Here is a 23,300-nt window from a genome sequence, read left to right as displayed (position 1 = left end):
CCTTCATTTCTTCTGTAATCTCTTCCCTAAATAAATCTACCTTTTGCCAAAGAGATGGCCTTTGTGAATCCTTCATATGACTGAACCCCAACTTTTGGTGTCTGCCATCACCTGGTGTCTACATCACCCATCTCCTTCTGGTATCAAACCCCTCATTATTTTGGCGCAGAACATATCCCTTAGTTTGCCCCCTCTTGCTTCTCTTTCCTTCCCTTTTCTACTCTGCTTAGTTCCTACATTTCCCTAAAGTATTTACTTCTATTAAAAGTGGCCATCCTAGCTTTTGCCAGTGCAAGTACCTGCAGCTTCTGCATGAATTGGCTGTTATTGTTCTGTGCAGTTTATGAAAGTACTGTTAGAAATGCCTTGGGTAACAATATGATGAGCATCTGCTCATCCCTCACCTGATGTCAGGATCCAGGGGACTTTATATATAAGTGATCTCAAGAGAAAGGAGAAAGGATAATGTTTGGTAGTGAGGACACACTTGTCAGTGACTGATACAGAGCAAGGGAAATGAATAAGCATTTATGTGGTATCCTGGCTGTATGATGTACAGGGAATGGATCCATGAAAATAAGTTTTAAAAAGAAATATAAAGAAGATAAATGAAAAAAGAGCATATGAATACAATAATATGATGTGGAAATAGAAGGACCAGACGTCAGTGGTGGTATTAATGGTAAATAGGGAAAGAAGGGGAACAGTTTTTTTAAGCATTATTAGAGAAACACAAGAGAATTAAATAAGAGCAGTATTCTTGTTGAGGACAGATAAGATCATGAAAATAGATCATAGGATTGTAGATTTGAGGTTCAAAGAAACCTTGGAGATCATCCAGTTAGGCCTTCTTTATTTTAGAAATGAGGAAAACAGATACAAAGAAATATTAAATAATTTGTGAAAGAAGCAAAGTCAGGAGACAAACTCATTGTTTCTCACTCCAGTTCCACTTTTTCCTATTCCAGTTCTTCTGTTTCCCACTGAACCACATTGTTTGGTAGACTTGCTTTATACTTTCCCCGTTTTCTCTATAAGGATAATCATCTTTGGCCTCTAATGAACAAAACAAAAATAGCTAATAGGCAACTGATACACATATTAAATAGAAAGGCAGTAAGAAAGCACCCCACTTCCCCATGTGAGTTCACTTCACCAGAACCAGATGAATGACTTCCTATGGTACTAACATGGTTTGCAGATATAAACCCTAAACTACTTTCCTAGATCTCTGAAAGGGCTTGGATAATGGGAAGTTGTAATGAAGAACTGGGACATGGCCAACATTGACCCAATGGTAAAATAAAGGGAACAGAATTCTTCAAACTATCAGCCAATTGACTTTGCTCCTTATCAAAATCCTAGAGCATTTATTAAAGGGATGGTTATTGAATATGTAAAAAAAAAAAAAAAAAAAGCAGTGATCACAAAGCTTTTTTAGGAAGGGATTATGTTGAATTAATCTAATTTCCTTTGCTGACAGCTGGTAAATTGGTAGATCCCAGGGCTGCTGGAGATATAGAACAATTAGGATCATAAGATCTAGCTAACTCTATCATTTTCCTTATGAGGATATTGAAACTCAGTTAATTTTTCCAAGAATCATGTAGATAGTATGTGATGTGAGATATGAACTAAGTCTTCCTGACTCTGGGTCCATCATTTTCCATTTCACCACAGTGCCTGTAGAGTTTGGCTGTCGTTTGTTTGGTTTTTAGGAATATAGCTAATATCATACCTCATCTTCTCTCTCTAGAAATGTTTATTTTTACAACAGTAAAATACTTTGCATTTACTTATCTATGTACCTGTTGTGTCCCTCCCAGTACAATGTAAATTTCTTGAAAGAAGGAACTATTTCACAATTGTCTTTCTGTCTCCAGATCTTAGTGCCTTGCAAATAGATGTTTACTAAATGTTTATTGAATTAAATTGAGTCATTAAAATGGAGAGATGTGATAAGACAGCATAATATAATTATTAAGTAGGTACAGAATTGATTGAATATGCAGAGAAAAGAGTCTAGCAAGGAATCAGTAGTTTATTCATAATCTGTTAATGGCCTGATATCAACTTCAAAGGAGGTATCATTATCATTAATGAAGAATCACATGGATTTATATTTATTCCTGGTATTTAACATTCTTTATCAGTGTCTTGGACAAAGGCAAGATAGTACAAGAGGAAGAAACTGAATCTGTATTCAAAGCCTGATTTTGATGCTTACTATTTGGATGACAAAGGAAAGTCATCTCCTCCTGGGGGGTTCAGTTTCCAATTTTTAAGAAAAGGGGGCTAGACAAGAATTCCCCAAGGTCTTTTCCAGTTCAAATTCCATAATCCTGAATTCTTAGATGTTTTGCTTGTAAAATTTTAAGATGGCTAAGCTGACAGAGATAGTTGAAATACTAGATGACAGTCATGATTGATTCAAAAACATCTCAGCAAGCTAGAGCATTAGATCAAAATTAATGAATCAAAATTCAATAGAGATAAATATCAAGCCTTACAATGAGGGTCAAAAAATCATCTTCATGCATAGAAGATGGGGGAATCATGATTATTTAGCATTTATTGCAAGAAAGATCTGGAGTTATAATGGATTGATAATATTAGCATGTTATAGCAGCCAAAAGAAAGCTAATAGGAGACAACTTTATTATACTTTGCCCTGGTCATACTATAGCTTGAATATTATATTCTGTTCTTGATGCCACATTTTGGGAGAATGTTAACCAACTAAAGTGTACATAAAAGGCTATCAAGATTGTAAAGGGTGTAAACATGCCATATAAAGATTATTTATCCTGGAGAAGACTAAAAAGGGGTCATTATAATTTTTGCCAAATATATGAAACATTATGATTTAGAAAAGGGATTAGATGTTTTTTTTTTTCTATTTGGTTCTCATTTTTGGTGGGACATAAGGAAAAACTCCTTAATGTCTTACTTTTCAAGGAGGCATTAGAAGTCTTCAAGAAAAGGCTTGATGGCCACTTGTTGAGTACATTATAGCTGGCCTCTGAAGTTTCTTCCAGCTCTGAGAGTCTGTGATTGTCTCTTACCATATCTCAGAGCCTAGTTTATAAAATTTTCCAGGAATCCATGGAAACACACAGAGAAATTCCCAGGAATACACGATCTTTGGAGCCACACTTCCTCACCAAAGTCTGTCCTGGCTCTTCTCCTTCCAACAAAGTTAACTCTGCAATCATGTTATAATGGGCCCTCCTGTGAGAAACTTCTGCACCAGAACACTCAGATTGGAAGAGGAACAGGTGTCCTCATTAAGACTATAGGAAGCAACTACTGTCTTCCTGCCATCACAGCTCCATTGACCCATCTCCCTTAATATCCTAGCATACCGTGGCTCAGGCATAAAGCAATATGGAGGAATCTGTATTATTTTTCAGGATCCTACACGGGTGGTGTGTCCAGTAATCGACATCATTAACCGGGACACTTTTGCCTACGTGTCTTCTTCCCCAGACATGAGAGGTGGTGAGTGGGGCTGGCTTCTTTTTCCCCAGTAAGGAATTTTCTTGTCACAAATGATTGGTCATAGGAAAATAGAGTAATGAAAGAAAGAAAAAAAACTTAGCAATATCATGACTTGTACACCCAGCCCCGATTCTGGGTCTGTCCCTTCACCTTGGAATTATGAAGGAACGGATGAAGTTTTGGGAACCCCAATATGACCCAACTAAAGAAAATAGGAGTTGAAACAAGGATTCCCTGATAATTAGGGTCCTGAGTTTCGTTCCTAAGAGGCTTTGGCCCTGATTCGAAAGGTTTTTTTTCCAAAAAGGCCAAATTATATCAAAGTCCCTTATAATCCACATCTCAAACCTCCCTTTAATATCCTTTAATTTCATTGGTTGGGAATTAGGGATCTGATAGCCCTACCCAAAGAGAATAAGGAAAAATATCCTACTATTCAGTTTAACATACCATTATGTGACTTGTTGCTTTGACCCTTTTTATTTACGCTTGTTCAAGGACCCTGCCCTCTAATATTTCTCCATGTCTGACTCTTTGTTGTATGGAACCAACCTGACTTCAAAGAGAGTATGGCTATTAGGGGAGACTATGAACATGCCTCTAAAAGGACAAAATATTTTTCCCATTACATAAGCCAAATGAATATATTTTGCATATATATATTTATATTTAATTATATTCTATATAAATAAATATAATAAATATAAATTGCATAATTTCTTCCTTAGCAAACCGTACAGGTTACAACTAAGTTCTTTTAAACCTTTCCAGAAAATTCATAAAGGAAGTCAGTGAAGGGGGTGTATGTATGTTTCTTACATATCTCAAGGTTTAACACACACATATACAGTGAGAAAGTATTTATATATATACACACATGTATATATAAATATAAATATTTGTGCATATCTGTCTGTCTATATGTCATACATATATATTATTTTTTGCTACGGTTTAGGGTTTGATTGGACACTCCATTTCAAGTGGGAGGAGCTTTCCCTCAGGGAAAAGGCCTTACGGGTGGATCCCATTCAACCCATCAAGTAAGTAAAAATCTTTACACCTAAATTTTTTTTTAATTTTTCTGAAATTAAGAAATAAAACAAACATTTCCATAATGTAATAGAATATAAAAAGAGATGATTACATATGAAACAGTACACCTAATATTATTAATAAAAGTTCAATATCTCAGATCTAGGAGGAACACAAATGTTTTAAATGTCAAAAGCAATTTGCCAATAATAGGATGATCAGAGGATATGAATAGTTTTATATGAATTTCAAAATACTAATGATATATGAAAAAATGCTCCAGTTCACTAAGGAGATTACACATTTAAAAAACTCTAAGATTTACCTTATATCCTAAAAATTTGAAAAAACCTGAGATATGTTGGAGAGGTTATGGAAAAACAGGCATGCCAATATATTTCTAATGGGACTGTAAATTGCCCCATTTACTCTCAAAACAATTTGGAACTATACAAGGAAAGTAACTTATCTATTCATAATACTTCAACCCACTGATCTCACTAATGAGCATAATATATAGGATTTCAAAGACTAAAAACAAAATTCCAGTATTAATCAAAATATTCACAACAGTACTTTCATGGTAACAAAAGATATAAAACAAAGTAAATGTCCATTGATTGGGAAATGACTAAACAATAATGTAGTATATAAAATTAATAGAATAGTACTATACAATAAAAAAATAAAAATGAGGAATTTGGAAAAGTATGAGAAGATTTGTATGACACAGAGAACCAGGAAACCAGAACCAGAAAAACTATGCATGTGAATTGAAAGCTCCCCAAGTGGAGTCTAAATAAGTAAAAAATCAGCTGCAGTCCCAAAGAACAGATAGTGAATGATATCTCTTCCCTGTCATCAGAATCAAGAGATTACAAGAGCAGAGTGCTACATTTATATTGAGGGACTTGGTCATCGTTATCACTTGACTGCATAACTATTTATAGTTTCCTGGTTCTTCTGGCTACCATATTTGCATAGGAATTTGTTGCTTTGTACCTTGACTTTTTTTTTTCAATCCAGGAGTTGGCTTGGATTTATTTTGCCCCATTGACTAACTATCTCAAGTACCTTTAATCCAACCTTATGTAATAAGATCATAGATTTAGAGACGGGTTAGGGAGGTGGAGAGAGGCTAAGTAACTGATTTGCCCAGAGTCGTTTAGCCAGTACAGGGCATCTAGGAGGCTCCATGGTACAGAGTGCCAGCTTGGAGTCAGGAAATCTGGCTCCCAGCACTGACTAGATATGTTATCCTGAGCAAGTCACTAACTCTGTTTGCCTCAGTTTTTTCATCTTTAAAATGAGATGGAGAAGGAAATGACAAATTACTCCAGTGTCTTTGCCAAGAAAACACAAATGAGGTCACAAAGAATCAGAAAATGGCTGAACAATAACTACAATTCAGCCAGTAGATGAAAGAGGCAGGATTTAAATTTAATTCTTCCTGACTCCAAGCCCACTAAGGGCAGACATTTGCAAAACTGGGATTAGAAGTTCAGCCTGTGACCCTGATCTAGAGTTAAGTTCATTTAGAATATCCAGGGACTAATCATAGGACTGCGGCAGCATCCACAGAATTTATGATATCAGAGAGGTATATAGTACTCTATAAGCATACAAAATGTGAAAGTTGTAAGGTTCACGGCAAACTAGGTGCTTATATTTTATAATTCTGACTACCCTAAAAATGCCTTCAGGAAGATATAAATGATAAGATAATTGTCTCTGAGAATTACAAATAATGCTACTGAATGAATATTTCTCAAAGCAAAGGATAGGAACTTGCAAAAGAAACCCAAGGAATCCGTGAAAATGGACCAAATAGGAGCCACTAACCCATATATAAAGATTCCTGCAGAACCATGTTGACTTAGTTTTAAATTTTAATAATATGTATGCCTTACTGAATTTTTATTTATTTTATTAAATATTCTCAATTCCATTTTAATCTGGATCAAGCTGCATCCATGAGTCCAACATGTGGCCTCATGCTCCGGTTGTTTGATACCCTAGATGTAGACCACAATCATCAAACTCCAGATAGATATGTTGATATAAACTAAGGGTTAAACCAATGAGATATGAATCAGCCTCTCGATTCCATATTCTCCCTTTTGACCTTACTCCCTCCTATCCTTTAAATTCTTCACTGATGCTGTGTAGGAAATCAAAATTACCAAACCTCTAAAAGCTGCTTGTGGCAATGAAATATAGCAATTTATGTATGTATGTATTCATTTATCTGTTATCTATTTATTATTTATATCTATCCTCATTCATTAATAACTCATTCATTTATTCCTATCTGTCTCTGTCTATCCTTCTCTCCATCTATCACTTATCTATTGAGAGATGATGTTACATTGGCCTTCATGATGCTGAGCCCAGGGGATATTCTCAATAAATGCATACTTAATCAATGACTGATTGATATGGGTCACAGAAGTAGAATGATCTTGGGGGAGGGGGGGATAGGTGGAAAAAATTGCAAGACATCCATCTACACATTCCAGAAAGATGATCATTACAAAATCAAGGACAAACCCAACAGCTTATCTGCTTCTCCTTTTTCTCAAAAGTAAATGTTTCTTACTCTCTCTGTGCAACTGGCCTCTCCCTGGAATCATTTGGTTAATCAATAAAACTGAACTCAATAGGAAGGGGTCGAGCTTAGGAAAAACTAAGTCAGTCCTGGGATCACTGACATTTATACAGGGTTTTCCTGAAGTCTAAGAGCAGTATTATTATGTGCCAGACACTGTGCTAAGTGCTTTTATAATTATCATTTCATTTGATCCTTAAAACAACCTTATCCCCATTTTTCATTTAAGGCAACTGAAGCAATCAGAGATTAGTGAGTTTTCTAAAATCTCATAAAGAGTAAATGACTGAGACTGGATTTGAACTCAGACCTTTCTTGTAGTGCTATTTCTTTACTGTTACTACCAGCCCCCTCATGTAAACATTAATGATTTGCCCAGAGTCACACTAATGGTAAAAATCAGAGACTAGTATTGAAGTTGGATCTTTCTCACTCTAGGTACAACACACTTTCTACCAGATTAGAAACGAAGACTCCTGAGTTTTATTCTTAGTCACATAGTGACCATCCCCAGACCTTAGCTGGACCTTTAGTGGGTTGAACAAGATAAGTTCTGCACTTGCTCCCAGCCCCACAGTTCCCTGATTCTCAGGACAAAGCTTTGTTTACCCTCAGAGAAATCATTTTTGCTCTCAAGGTGTTCTCTGCTCTTCCTCAAGATTTTCTAACACCTTGACTTTGGATTCAGGGGAGCTAAACTTTAATCCTAATTCTGCTACTTATTACTGAGATGATCTCAGAAACATGGAATTTCAGAGTTGGAAGAAACCTAGACGGTCCATCCACATACCCTTCAAAAGAGTCCCTCTCACAACACACCTGAAAAGTAGTCTTTCACCCTTTGCTTTGAAAAACTCCAATGAGGGGAAACCTACTACCTGCTAGTTCAACCCATGGGATATTTTTCCTTCCATCCACCCTCCATTTAAGTATCCTTCTGATACTTATCTCCACTTATCTTCTCCATTTTCTATATCCCTAGTTTCTTCAAAGACAGTTCGTGGCCCAGTGAATAGAACAGGGGCTCTCACATCAGGAATTCCTGAGTTTAAATGTGGCCTCAGACACTTACTACCCTGGACACATCACTGTCTCATTTTTTTAACTATAAAACTGGATAATAAGAACACTTGCTTTGCAGGGTTGTTGTGAGGATCAAAGCAGGTTACATTTATAATATAGCAAAGCATCCGGCATAGAGAAGGTGCTTAATAAATGCTAGTTTCCTTCCTTCCTCAGCCAGTCATCCCATAAATGGACTCAAGCCCTTTTCCTTTCTAACTTCCCTTCCCTTGGATTCTCTTCAGGTTATCAATATCCTGATATTAGTTCTGAAGGAGTTGGACTAGTTTTCTGACTGTAAATCCCATAATCCTTCCTCCTACCCACTATCAGGCAGTCAGGAAAGAAATTATAATAATGATGATGATAGCTAACATGTATATAATGCTTACTATGTGCCAGGCACCATACAAAGCATTTTATAGTTAATTCAATGGACCAGAAAAAAGGAGAGAAGCCAGAAAAAGATAGGAGAGATGTTTCACAAAGATCTTGTTTCCCATTAATGATTAGTTGATAAAGCAGCTTTCCTAAGCCTTTTATTTTCTTTAAGTGACTTGGAGACTTATTTAATCACTGCTACAGTTCCTAACAGAGTCTTCCAAGGCAGTATCCTTGTGAGAGAATGTGTACATTTTTTCCAAGTATCAAGTGCATCTAATTTTGGAAGCCCGCAGTCAAGGCCATGAACCCCGGGCCTTGGGGAAGAGGCAAACTGATGGGTGTAGTGTGCCAGTGAGATCCAGAAAATTTATGAGCAACAGCCAGCACAATGCCCAGGCAGTGCTACATGTAGAGGTGCATGTCCTTGTGCTAGGTAAAAGTGGAAATTTATTGGTCCTTCTGCAAGAGGAACAAAAAGCATGAGGACAAAATGGCCTTGGTGTCTGGGGTCTGAAGAGAGGAAATTCTAAGCAGCTTCTGCTTTCCTTTTGCTTACTCTCCTCTCCCTTTTCCTGATGTGCAGGACCCCAATTATTTCCGGAGGGCTATTTGTAATGAACAAATCCTGGTTTAATCACCTGGGGAAGTATGATGCAGCGATGGACATCTGGGGTGGAGAAAACTTTGGTGAGTCCCAGCCCATGCCCAGCCAAAACTTCAGGCCTGGAGGCCTAGTGAGACAAAAAGAAATCCCGTATCTTGGTGATAGTCTCCCATCTCAGCGGCTGTGTGAGAGTGGGATGAGTAAATGACCTGACCACGCTCGGGCAGCAAGGAGGAAGCAGAACAAATGGGGCTTTTACTTGGTGTCTAAAGCTTTAAGGGGTTGCAGGTGAGAACCAAGAGTTTGTGCAAAAGAAAATTAAGGGGATGTGGAACCACAACTGATTGGATAAAGGGCTGGTCTGGAGTTGGAAAGACCAAGGTTCAAACCCTGTAGTTGATTCGTAGGCAGTCTGTCAGTGTGACTACCATCCACTTCCCGGGGACTTTAGCTCAGAGTACCCGCCCCTCACTGGCCAAAGCCCAGGGCTGGCCAGGAAGAGGAAAAGGAGGCAGAAGGGTGGGGGTCCCGCAAGCTCCCTTTGCTACTCCTCAGCCCTCAGAGCATGTAGAGTGGATGGCAGCATCACTGAGTGGACGTGCTGGCCCGGGGAATGATCTATAAGGACTGGGTCTGGTGTTTAGCAGTAATCTCATCCATTCTCAGTCTGCTATTGTTTTCTTCCAAACCTGCCTCCTTGGTGTTTTATGGCCTTCTTCCTCAGTCAGTAAGAGTTATTCTCTCCAAATTGATTGCCACTGGCCTGACCTGCAGCATCTGCTCTCCCCATCCGGCCAGTGGAAAGAAATCTATGAGGGAAAAAGTCCATCTCTCAGCCTGTGTAGGCCAGATCGAAGGCCCAACAAATGCCATGGAAAATGAAAACAATCATAAACCAACCTGAGTTCTGACCCAGTCCTGGTCCAGGCAGATTCATCACTGTCTTAAGAAGGCCCAGTCTCACACCAAGCTTCCTGTACCCCAAGGAGACAGCTCCCCACTCTTCAAGACTTTCCCGGGCCTGGTGGGCCCTCATGCTCCTGCTTTAGCGTTTCTGCCAGGATTACATTATGTAGGCCGAAAGAATGAATAAAGCTGAAGAACATCAGAGCATCTCCTGCAGTGGCAGAACAGAAAGGGCTCTCGGGCACTCACTAAGAATCAGAGAGGACCATGGAACGTTCACATTAGGGAAGTTCTCAGTCATCTAGTCCAGCTTTCCACCCCAAACAGGGGTCCTCTCTGTTAAAACCCTGAAAGACCTCTGCTTAAACACCTAAGGAGAGGGGGATTTGTGGCCCTAGTAGGAGGTTCTCATACACAGTCTGTGAAAGTCAGCTATTTGTATGTAAATATGCATGTGAATACATCTATGTGTGTGCATAAATGTTATAGAAATGTATTGCACAAATGAGCTGTATGTACATGAATGCATGTATAAGCACACACACAGAGTTATAAAAAACTATGAGTGACTGCTTTGTGAGCAAGGCCCTGTCTTCTTAGATGTACTAACTTAACTTAGCACTTAACTTTGTTTGCTTAGGTTTTCTCTTCAATAAAAATGAGCTGGGGAAGGAAATGGCAAATGATCCTGAATTTTTGCAAGAAAACTCTGATTTAAATCACAAAGAGTTGGACATGACTTAATAATTTCCTGACTCTCAATCCAACATTCTATTCACTAGACTGCCTGTCTCTTCTGTATATCTCTCCATTTGTCTGTCTGCCTATCTATAATAGTTGCCTTTTACTTGTAATTTTAGATTTTATGAAAAAATGTATTATCTTATTCATAGGATCTCATAGTTCTAAAAACAGTTCTATGAGTTAGGAGGTAGGTGCTATAATTATTCCTTTTTTCAGTTGAGGAAACCGAGGCTTAGCGAAGAGTAAATTAACTTGCCCATGTTCACACATTGAGTGAGTGTTGGGATTGATTGCAATACATAACACACATTTTGCTATTCCTTGTTGCCCCCTTTCCAATGTTTTGAGCATCATAGGGATGAGATAATGGAAGGAAGGGAAGCACTAGCAACTGATGGAAACAGGAAAGACTTCTAAGGGAAAGTGACTATAGAAGGTTAGGAGAAGGTTAGGAGGATACCTGAGATTTGAGGTGAAAAGGGGAGTGGGTTCCAAGCATGGAACTCACTTGTTTTTTGCTTAATTCTATCTGTCTCAATTTCCTTACCTGGGGCAAAACACGCCACTATCTTTGCCAGGAAAGCTACAAATCATGTCAGGAAGAGTTGGACATGACTGAAACAATTGAACAACAAATTTTAAAAACCCAAAGAAAGGATATCCAGAAGGAAAGATTGGTCAGTGGTGTCAAATGCTACAGAGAGTAAAGAGAGAGAAATATTGAGAAAAGGCTCTAAAATTTAGCAATTAGGAGATCCACTTAAAAAAGAAGTTTCAGTTAAATGGGAAAGTCAGAAGCTAGATTGCAAAAGGTTGAGAAGCAAATGCAAGGACAGGAAGTAGAAGTAATGACTGTAGACAATTTTTCACCTAGGAATTTGGCTGTGCAGCATACACACACACACACACACACACACACACACATATATAAAAGTTACATGTACAACGCATGCATATATAGAACATATATGTATACACATACATTTATATTATATATATATGATTTTAGCTTGAGGAAATGATAGAATGATATGAAGATTTTATTGAGATTATAAATAGAACTACATAACCATGTTTATAAGCATGAAAGGAAAAATAGAGAGATATTGGAGATAAGAAATTGTGAGATACTCTGCTTGGAAGAGAATAGAGCAGATGGGATCTATAGTACCTGTAGATGAGTTTTGCCTCCTCATCAATATATCATAGACATATTGATGTATATCACTATACATCAATAAAAGTCATCAATATACTCTCTTCAACTCTTCAAACCTCTGGTTTCCTTCAAAATTCATCTTGAACCTTACTTCCTACACTTCCTGATACCCAGGTGCTAGTGACTTCCCCCACCCAAATTATTTTGCATTTATTTTTGTATGAGTATGTGTGTGTGTGTGGATATACTTTGGAGAAATTTTTTTTTATTAAATAACTTTTTATTGACAGAACCCATGCCAGGGTAATTTTTTACAACATTATCCCTTGCACTCACTTCTATTCCGATTTTCCCCCTCCCTCCCTCCACCCTCTCCCCCAGATGGCAAACAGTGCTATACATGTTAAATAGGTTACAGTAGATCTTGGATACAATATATGTGTGCAGAACCAAACAGTTCTCTTGTTGCTCAGGGAGAATTGGATTTAGAAGGTATAAATAACCTGGGAAGAAGAACAAAAATGCAAACAGTTTACATTCATTTCTCAGTGTTCTTTCTTTGGGTGTAGCTGCTTCTGTCCATCCTTGATCAATTGAAACTGAGTTAGATCTTGTCTTTGTTGAAGAAATCCACTTCCTTCAGAATACATCCTCATACAGTATCGTTGTTGAGGTATATAATGATCTCCTGGTTCTGCTCATTTCACTCAGCATCAGTTCATGTAAGTCTCGCCAATCCTCTCTGTATTCATCCTGCTGGTCATTTCTTACAGAACAATAATATTCCATAACATTCATATTTGGAGAAATTTTTTAACTTCTCTATATAATTTTTTAAGACTATTGTTGTTGAGTTGTTTCTATTTAGGGTTTTCTTTTTTTTCTTTTTTCACTCTTTCCACAGTGATAGCAATATTATTTTAAGAATAACTTTAACTGTTGTAAACACCCAAATTAACTACAAAGAATAATGAAGGGACACACTCTCTTCATCCAGAGATAGAACTGAAAAATAGAGGGATGTATAGAATCATTTGGAGTTTTCTTGGCAGAGATATTAAAGTGGTTTGCCATTTCCTTCTTGGAGCTCATTTTACAGATAAGGAAACTGAGGTCCACAGGATTAAATGACTTGCTAGTAAGGGTCTGAGACCAGATTTGAACTCAAGAAGATGAATCTTCATTGTACACAGTAATAAGATTAGATGATTATTGATTCTGATGGATGTGGCTCTCTTCAACAATGAGATGATTCAGGCCAGTTCCAATGATCTTGTGATGGAGAGAGCCATCTGCACCCAGAGAGAGGACTGTGGGAACTGAGTGTGAATCACAACATAGCATTTTCACTCTTTTTGTTATTGTTTGCTTAGATTTTGTTTTCTTTCTCATTTTTCCCTTCTGATTTGGTTTTTCCTCTGCAGCAAAATAATTGTATAAATATGTATGCATACATTGAGTTTAATATATTTCTACCATATTTAACATACATTGGACTACTTGCCATCTAGGGGAGGGAGGGAGAGAAAGGAGGGAATTGGAACATAAGGTTTTGCAAGGGTTAATGTCACAGAATTATCCATGCATATGTTTTGAAAAATAAAAAGCTTTAATTAAAAAAAGATGAATCTTCCTGACTCCAGATCCAGGACTGTACCAAATGTGCCACCTGGAGGATGTTTAACCTAGAGGAAGGATTGGTAGGAGGAGAGTGAAGTGTAGGGTATGCTGACTATGGTCAGATATTGAATGTGGAAGGAGAAAAAGAGTAAGAGGTGAGAATTGGGAGGCAGAATTCAAACTGCAGAACAGAAATGGGGTGAGATACTGAGGACCCCATCTCCAGAAAAAGTGTTGAAATAGAAACTGCTGGTCATGTGTCAAACATATTATAGATGGAATCTTTTATTGGAATGGGAGAGTCCATGAAGTCTGTGATTATTATTTCAAACTAAAATAAATCCAAGTAAAGAGACAGGAGATGTAGTGGACTTGGAGGAAGACCTGGTTCCCAGTCCTTTTTCAGACACTCAGTTATCTGTGTGATCCTGGAAAAGTCACTTAATCTGTTTGCCTCAGTTTCCTCATCTGTTAAATGAAGATAATATTAGTACCTTACCTCCCAGGTTGTGGTAAGGATCAAGTGAAATAATCTGTGTAAAGTGCTATATAAATATTGGCTCTTAGGATCATTATGATTTAAAGTGTAAGGGACCTCGGAGACCTTCTAGGCTCTTCCTCCCCTCATTTTAAGAAAGAAAACTGAGGGTCAGAGTTGGGATTTGTACCCACAGTTGGTGTTCTTACTACTGTATCATGCTGCCTCTCCTTTATATATAAAAGGAGTTTTGCTTTCTTATTTAATAGCATCTGGAGGTAGCGCTCTCTTCTCTGGCACTCTCTAAGCTTGTTTTCTGTCTAAAATAGAAATTAATTATAAATTGAATAAATGGCGGCTATTAAATGGTTAATAGGTTTCTGCCTGTAGGAGCAGATGCCCCTGTTGCAGTGAGGGGATCTCTCTAGGCTGTCCTTTCCTTATTTCATCTCTCTGCCTTTTTAGATCTCCTTTCCTGTGCTAGAAACATGTGACTGACCAGTCCCTTTAATTCCCATCTTTGCCCCCTTCCTGTTTTCACCAAAGGCCAATGATATGGATGCCTTTTTTTCCCTATGAGGTGCTTCTGCAGCATACTGAATGGCTCTGATAATTACCTTTCCTCTTCAGCATATGAAGAGATTTTAGGAAAATGTGACTTTCAAGGTTTTTTTTTTTTTTTTAGTGACTCATTTGCATTAAAATTGGATGCTTAAATTCCAATTTTTATAACATGTGATACATGTAATCTATCTGCTAACTTCAGGCTGCATCTCACTTATAGGTGTTGATCTCTAGAGAATAAAGGCATCTGTTGCCTAGCAAGCAGGGAGGTGGGACAAGCTAGTGTGCAGATATTCTGACAGGAGGCTGGGGAGCTTCCTAAGTGCAGTATGGTACATTTCCAAAGTACAACTGGTTGACATTTCTTGAGGTTAATGCTGAGAAGGAAGAAGAGTAATGATAATTTTAACGATAATAACTTTCTCAGAGCCCAACCCCTCATGGTGGAAAATTCCAACAAGTAAGCCATACTAGTCACAAAGCATTCTCAAACATAAAGCAATTTTCCACAGTTGACACAACATTGATCTGTCAACATTTAAGAACAGTGTTGAATAGATGTGACTGAAACAAGTACTCATACCCTCCATCTACATGGAATAAAAAGTTTTCAAAATTGAGAGCTAGCAGAAGGATTCTGAGTCAATTGGGGTCAGGATGAGATGCATCCCTGTTTACCCCCCCGCTGCTGCAGCTGATCCAAACATGATTTCTGTGGGTCCATAGAAGATGTATTTACATCCTAGTACTTTTATTCATTCACAAAAAAGCCCTTTCCTTTATCCACCTCGACAAGTTACTTCACCTAATAGCACCTACCTCACAGAAGACCAAAAGAAATAATACTTATAAGGCACTTATCACAATACCTAGTATCTGGTAAGCATTTAATAAATCGTTGTTTCCTGCCTGGCTGCCTGCCTATGGCAAGTGGATCACAAGCTGTGGCCAATCTTAAAGAGATAAAAGATGTCAGATTTATATTTTTATATATAAATATAAAATTTATATTATACATATAAATATAAAAATGTCTGAACACAGCTTGACCAAGTGTGGTGAGACTTGGCACTGGAGAGCTGGTCATAGGTGATCCAGACTATTTTGTCCATGGCAGGACATGAAACAGAAAAACGTGGTCCTCTGTGGTCCCATTCATCCTGGATGATGATAGTGAGTAGCTTCAGGAGACAATGAGTTTTTCAACAATAAAAATCTTCAAAAGGAACTGGATGACTGACTACTTGTTAGGAAATGCTAAAGAATGGATTCCTTTTGAAATATATGTTAGACTAGAACCCAGGATGTAGTAGGTGCTTATTAAATGTGTGTTGGTTGATTAATAGGCAATCTCTGAAATCACTTCTTGTTCTAAAAAACATTTTTTTATGTTTGAGGGCAGCTTGTCACTGTGGTAAAACCCTCCTCAAGCATTGTATCCAGAACTGCCTCTTCACTGAGACAGAGAAATGCAAGTTTAAGCAAGAAAAACTGGTGATACTGAAATGGTGGTGAGGGTAGGAACACCATTCAGTGTCACTCCAGCTCTCCCTTACTGAAGCCCACACACACACACACACATACACACACACACACACACACACACACACACACACACAACAAAAGAGCTTTGTTAGATTTGGTAGATTAAACGGAGAGAGGCTGCCTAATGTAGTGGACAGAACATTGGACTTCAAGGCAGAAGAGACCTGGATTTAAATCCCACTCCTACCATTTACTAACTGTGGGATCAGGCCAAGTTACTTAACCTTGCTCATTTGTAAAATGTAGACAACGCTGGCTGGAAGACTCTTCTCACAGAAGACCTCTAAGATAACAATGAAAAGATTTTTCACTTGAAGTATCCCAGAAATGCCCGTGATTATATAACCATAAGGGCTGTCCGCTCCCAAGCCAAGTGTCCCTCCAAAGTACTGTGCTGTGCATGTTTTTCACAGAAATTATCTGTAGCCAGATGTAGCTGTATAATTTGGTCAAGAGAGACGCTAGCCATGACGGCAGAATTTAAGGCTTGGCTCCAACATTTGGAAGGGACCCAGCACCCTGGAGTAGTCCAATCAGGTTCCCTCCAAACTGGAAGCCCTCCAGCAGCCCAGAGAACTCCTTCAGTCAGTGTAATTACTCTGTAACACTTGCTCCTGTCTGACAATCATTAAGGAGATACCTTGTTGGAGAAGCTGGAATATTTCCTCACTAATATTTCCCCAGGCAAATGATTTCATATTTTTCTGCCACATGACTCCATTTAAATCTCATCTAGTTTGTTGAGAAATGACAAGGTAACTGCTCCTCCCCAAACAGAAGGGACCCCTACTCATGTACCTGTCCCCAGCAGGAGGAAAAAGGCTAATCTCTGATAGATGGTTCTATCCAGAGATGCTCTGTACCACATTAAAGACCCTTCAAGAAAGTCCATGTCTAATAATAAGGATTCACATAATGATGCCTCACCCCCAAAATCAATCATTCCTGTGGCGTATGTACTCCAGTAAAGGATCCCAAACGGCAGTTATAGTAAACTTAATTGCTGACCTATGATTGATAACAGTAGCCAGAGATATCCTTCTTAAAATGCACTTGATAATTGTGGAAATATGTAAAGAAGAACTGCACATGTTTAACATGTATTGGATTACTTGCTGTGTAGGGGAGGGGATTGGGGGAAGGGAAGGAAAAATTTTGGAACACAAAGTTTTGCGAGAGTGAATTATGCATATGTTCTAAAAATAAAAAGCTCTGAGCAAGCATTTATTAAGTTCCTATACTAAGTGCTAAGCACTGAGGATACAAAGACAAGTATGAAACAGCTCCTCCTTCAAGAACTTAAGTTCTTTCAGAGAAGACAAAAGTCCATGTGTAGAATCCAACATGTTTTAATTATTTCCCTAGAACATTTTTCTGTATTTGCTTCCTGGAAATTGTTTATGGGGCCCTAATTTATCACAGTTTTAGGTTCTCTTGTTTACTGTTGTCCTCCAGGTTAGATGTCATCTACCTATTATTCTCAATCCAATGATAGATCAGAACCAACCCCTCCATTGTTGTAACTGGTTGATTCCTTAGATGTTTTGCACACCATGGAGTTCTACTAGACGATGGATCACTGAACTTTGAGTTAAAAAGACCTGAGTTCATATCTAGCTTCTTATATTATGAGGAGTCACTTAATCTTTGCCTCAGTTGCCTCAACTATAAATGGGGGTAATAATAGCCCAACAACCCAAGGTTGTTGTAAGAATCAAATAGGATAATATTTGTAGAGCACTTAACACAGTCCCTGGCACATGTTGGATGCTTAATAACTGCTTATTTCCTTCCTCCTTGCACATTTCCATCCAACAAGGGCCCTGCAGTAAAAGGACAGGTTTCACTCTTTCTTCCTGCATCTCGCCTCCTCCATTCCCATATGAACATCTCATTATCAGTGCAAGTAATGGTTTGTGTTTAGGATGTAGGAGCATAGTTTAAGAGAGAGAAGTACCTGAGAGGTCAGCTAATCCAACTCTCTTTTTGCAGATAAGGAAACTGAAACCAGAGAGGAGATAAATTGTCTAGATTTTGTAATTAATAAATAGCAGGGCCAAGTTATGAGTTCAGATCCCTGGCTCTAGATCCCCTCTCTAGGATAGACACCTGCAGAAAGTTAGCAAAGAGGTGCAGAATTCCAGGGGAGTCAGGTATAGGAGCATAGGAGACAGATTTCAGGGTGAGCAAGATCTAGCTCATTGTAAAGATGAGGAAACCAAGTCCAGAGTTGTTCTTAAGTACCCGAGCAATGCTGGAAGTGGAGGAGATGGAATTTGAACCCAGGTCTTCGGACTAAAAATCTAACCTTTCTAAGGTGACAAACTAGGCTGAGAACAAGGAAGATCAGGGCTGGGACTCTCAAAGAGGGGAACAGATGAAGCCCCAGGAGCCCTGCTCATTGTTGAGACACCCGTCAGTGACCTGGTGCCCCCCTGCAGCTCTCATCCCACTGTCCAGTCCAGACTTGTACTAGTCAGACCCCTCCTCCCCCACGGACAGAAGAACTCCTAAGGGTGAAAGCCCCCCACCTCTCAGGGGTTAGCTGCACCGTTGGCTGGGCTGAACAGGAGGCAGGCCAGAGAAGTCTGTCTATGCTCATAACTGTGGGAGTCCTTCCTTCATGACTCTCCAGTAATGAGAATAACAATGATGGTGACAACAGCTAGAAGTCTGCAGTACTTGAGGTTGGGACAGTGCTTTAAATATTGTTATGTTCTCTGATTTTACATCAGTCTTGCTCTTGTATCCACATTTTACAGATGAGAGGTTAAGTGTTGGACCAGAGCAGCTCAGAAATGTCTGGGCCGGGGTTCGGGTTCCAGGGAGATGCCTCAAGTGAGAATAATAGTATTGCCACCCTCTGCAGTCAGTGGCAAGAGGAACGTTCTGGCTGAGGGCATTCTGAATAAATAAGCCTGCCCGCTGTCTGTACCACAGCAGTCATCGAAGACCACAGGAGCAAAAGCTCTCCAGCTGAGCAGGCCTCTGGGTGACGAGAAGGTGCGCCAGCTGATGGCCGGACTAAAATGTCCAGGCCCGACCAGGTGAGGGTTAGAAGAGGCGGGCTGCTTATTTCAGAACCCCACGGTTTCTGTTGGGTTCTTCACCTTATGTGAAACACAGCTGGTATCCCATGAGAGCGAAGCTGCTTGCCAGGGGAGACACTGGGGTTGTGTGTGACACCACTATATGCCATACAAACTGTCTAGAGTGAGGGATGAATGTGTATGCAGTCTGCCTACCCACAATAAACTAGCCTTCTCCCGGTAAAGAATTTGAAGACCTGAACAAAGAGGGTTTTCGCAAAGCTGGTGTCATTATAGGATCTTATGCTATAAAAAGAATGCCATTTAAAATGTCATTAAGTTTCTCACAGTCACCTGTTATGATAGATGGATCACTCAAACTTATGGAATTGCTATGTCAGTCATGTTAGACTCTTTGTGACCCCATTTGGGGTTTTCTTGGCAAAGACACTGGCACAGTTTGCATTTCCCTCTCCAGCTCATTTTACAGATGAGAAAACTGAGGCAAACAGTTAAGTGACTTGTCCAGGGCAGCACAATTAGTAAGTATCTGAGGCTAGATTTGAACTCAGATCCTCCTGACTCCCAGCACAGATGGAACTGTGAATTTGGAGTCAAATCTCAACTCTGCCCTTTGCTACCTGCCTGATCCAGGACAAATCATTTAATCTCTTTAGATCTTATCTCTCTCATCTATAAAATGAGATTGGGGTAGATGATCTCTCTAATGTCCCTTTAAATCTAAAAATGCCATGATCTCACAGAATCAGAAAGGATATATTTATTCTGTATATTTTTCTGTATACCATTTTATTCTGTATTCTGTATATAAGCTACCTACCATGTTAGGATATATGCTTCCTGTTGGCAGAACCGGTTTCACTTTTTGTATAGCTCATGCCCAGTACAATCTGAGCACACCATAAACTCAGCAAATGCTTATTGATTGCTTTTAGGCCTCCCAAAAGCCTTAAATTCTCAGACATCAGGCTACTTCTATAAAAAGGAAAATGTCAGATGTAGGGTTACCATTTTTGCTCATAGCAGATGAATTAGGAGCTAGAAGGGACCTTTGAGGCTATCTATCCTAACCCCATTCCATTTTACAGATGAGGTAATTGGGGACCAAAGAGCAAATGGAAGAGTCAGAACCCAAATCCAGTTCCTATAACTTTAGATCCAGCCACCAGCTTTACTACATCACTTGCCCTCATCATGACGAATTACTAGAAATCTGAAGATGAATATAAACTCTGTGTCAGCCCAGGAACCCGCCTATGAGATGAATGCACAGGTAGAGGTAGTATGCAAATAGAAGTGGCATTTTTATACTTAGGATCAGGTCCTTGACTTCTCAACAGGAAGACGCTGGCCTGGGGATCAGAGGAGACTTGCATTCAAATTATACTTATATACTTAATTGACTTTAGCCTCATTGAGCCTCAGTCTCCCTATTTGTAAAATGAGGAGATTGGTCTATATAGTCCCTGAGATCCTTCCCATTTTCTGGCCCCAAGTTTCTGGCTAATCATGTGGCTGATGCTTCTGGGAGAAGTTGCCCTGAACTAGCAAAAATAAGTAGAGGTTTTCAATGAGGAGATGTTAGGGATAAGCTGGGGATGAGATGGGATTTAGTTTGGGAGAGGGGGTGTCTGTGAAACAGACAACTTAGCTCTCAGATGTTTATCTGAGGTTTAAAGAAAATAAGCAGATAAAACCATGTGCCTGATGGAAGAACAATTACACATCTCCCTGCTTGGAATTCAGAGTGGCTTTGGGTCTGCATGGAATTTATCACAAGGGAGATTATGCTGCTGATGATTCAGCAAGAACCCCCATGCTAACTCCCCATAAAAAGTCTTTTCTGATCCCTCCTCTGCCCGCCTAACAGAAGCAATGGAGTGAAAGTGATGATTCGGCAGATGCTGCCAGAGCTGAGAGCTGAGATTGTGAGCCCTACCTGGGAAACCAGCTGCTGCTTCTCTCAGCTGACTGCAGGCCCAGTGGTCACTGCATCAACTCCCACTGCCCCAGGGTGACTCTTACAGAGTGTCTCTCACAGGCGACAGCAGAGCTGTGGGACACATCCAGCCCTACAATTTATCAGAGCTTCCAGAAGGTGACACTGAATGATGTCCAGGGGAAAAAACAACAAAACATATGCACAAGAAAGTTTATTATCCTAGCTGGCTTATGGGCAAGTCCAGTCATTCTACACTCAGCTGTTTTAGAGGAACCAAGGCCCTAACCTTTTCTCAGTTATAGCATTAAGTTCTGTGAAGCTATCCAGTTAGTTAATTTTAAGAAATAGGTCTAGGTGCATTTCCTAAAAGCTTAGCAGTCCCATGCTTCCAGAAAGGACACAACCTAAAACATGAATGAAATTCTTTTCCTCTCTATTCATAAAAAGTCTTCATGCTATATTGTTCTCTTTCTTTTCCCTGAAATTTGCAAAACACTCCGATAAATGCTCTAAAGCAATGATTCCTTTCTCTAGCTTCTCCTATCATGTCTCCATTATCTCCATTATAGACCTAGTCTACATAAAAGGAGTCTAAAGTGGCAAACTCAGGAATTAGTTTGATTTAGAATGCTACCTCAGACATTTATTAACTTTTTGACCTCAAGCAAGACCCTGATAGGAGCCTCACTTTCCTTATCTACAAAATGGATATAATATTAGCTTCTACCTTACAGGATTGTTGTGAGAGTCAAATGAAATACTATATAAAAAGCATATTGTAAATCTTAAAGTTATATTTAAGTGTGAGTTATCACTATCACCACTATTATTGTTACTATTATACACTTTAATATAAAACATGTTCCACAGAATCAGAAGCAAAATTAAAGAGGAGAAAGAAGGTGATCTTGGGAGTAGCAAAATGATTAATCAACAAATCTGAAGTGAATATATTAGCAAATTCAATAAATTTCAGTGTTGTCCCATTAACAAACACAAAGATGAAATGCAAACTCTTCTGCTTAGGTTATGAAGCCCTTCACCACCTGGAATACTTTATTGGACATTACCCTCTGTCCCCACATTTTGTGATCCAGCCAAACTAGCCTTTTCTCTCATTTTCACATACTACATCTCTTCTCTTCTCTTCATGTCTTTCAATCATGTCTTGAATGAATTTCTTCTTTATCTCCATCTCATGGAAACACTCTTCCTTTGAAATACAACTCATATCAAAAGTTTTTGCTGATTCCTGCCCTCCATTGCTAGGGCCCTCCTCAAACTTTCTTGAATTTAATTACTTTGAGGAACAATTAATTAATTTCCTAATATTCTGTATATAGTTATATGCAAAATAGATTTGTTTTTATTGTGTGAATATATGCATGTATATACATATATATATATGTGTGTGTAATATATATAAAACACATACACATATATATACACAGAATGTTATATTCACATATGGGGGTCTACTTATTGTCTCTTCTATTAAAATGTAAACTCCCAAGGTCTTCGCAAGTGGGGGTCATTTCATTTATTATACTTATACTCCCAATCTTTTAATCTAGTTCCTGGGATATAATAAAAGATTAATAAGGATTTGTTGGATGATTGATTGTATCAATAAGCAAGCACTCATTAATCACCTGTTATGTTCCAGGCACTGTGCTGGAGATGAGAAGACAAAATGAAACAGCTCCTGACCTATTGGACTTTGCATTCTCTTTGGGGAGATGACATGTACACATATAAGTATATCCACAATGCATTTCCACCTAAACATAACTAAAAAACCCTTCTGGGGAAGAAGTGTTGATGGAAATGCAGATAGCAGCATCATACCAGCCTCATAAAACAATATAATTAGAATACTCAACACATTTTTATGTAGGCCAACAAGTGTATAAATGCCCATTTCCTTCCCATCTCTCCTCACTCATTCATTCAGCAGCAAATATTAAATTTAGTCCCGATGACATTATAAGTCCTGTGTTGTAGGAAATAAAATGATGTATAAGATACTTTTTCAACCTTGAAAAACTTACAGTTTAATAGGACAGATGAGACAGGCACACAGATAGCCATAACTGAA

The 23,300-nt window shown here is 38.8% G+C and overlaps 1 protein-coding gene across 1 annotated transcript in view; it reads left to right on the top strand.

Annotated features, from left to right (window-relative positions):
* GALNT14 (polypeptide N-acetylgalactosaminyltransferase 14) overlaps window positions 1–23,300 on the top strand; it is a 313,597-nt gene that overhangs the window by 252,117 nt on the left and 38,180 nt on the right. Inside the window, exons 7-9 of the mRNA XM_031951227.1 lie at window positions 3,414–3,501; window positions 4,460–4,544; window positions 9,174–9,277. Of these exons, the coding sequence (XP_031807087.1) occupies window positions 3,414–3,501; window positions 4,460–4,544; window positions 9,174–9,277 (277 nt within the window). The remainder of the gene's footprint in view (window positions 1–3,413; window positions 3,502–4,459; window positions 4,545–9,173; window positions 9,278–23,300) is intronic.

The sequence above is a fragment of the Sarcophilus harrisii genome, chromosome 2 (genome assembly GCF_902635505.1).
Source record: "Sarcophilus harrisii chromosome 2, mSarHar1.11, whole genome shotgun sequence".
NCBI lineage: Eukaryota > Metazoa > Chordata > Mammalia > Dasyuromorphia > Dasyuridae > Sarcophilus > Sarcophilus harrisii.
This window is presented reverse-complemented; position numbering and strand designations above follow the sequence as displayed.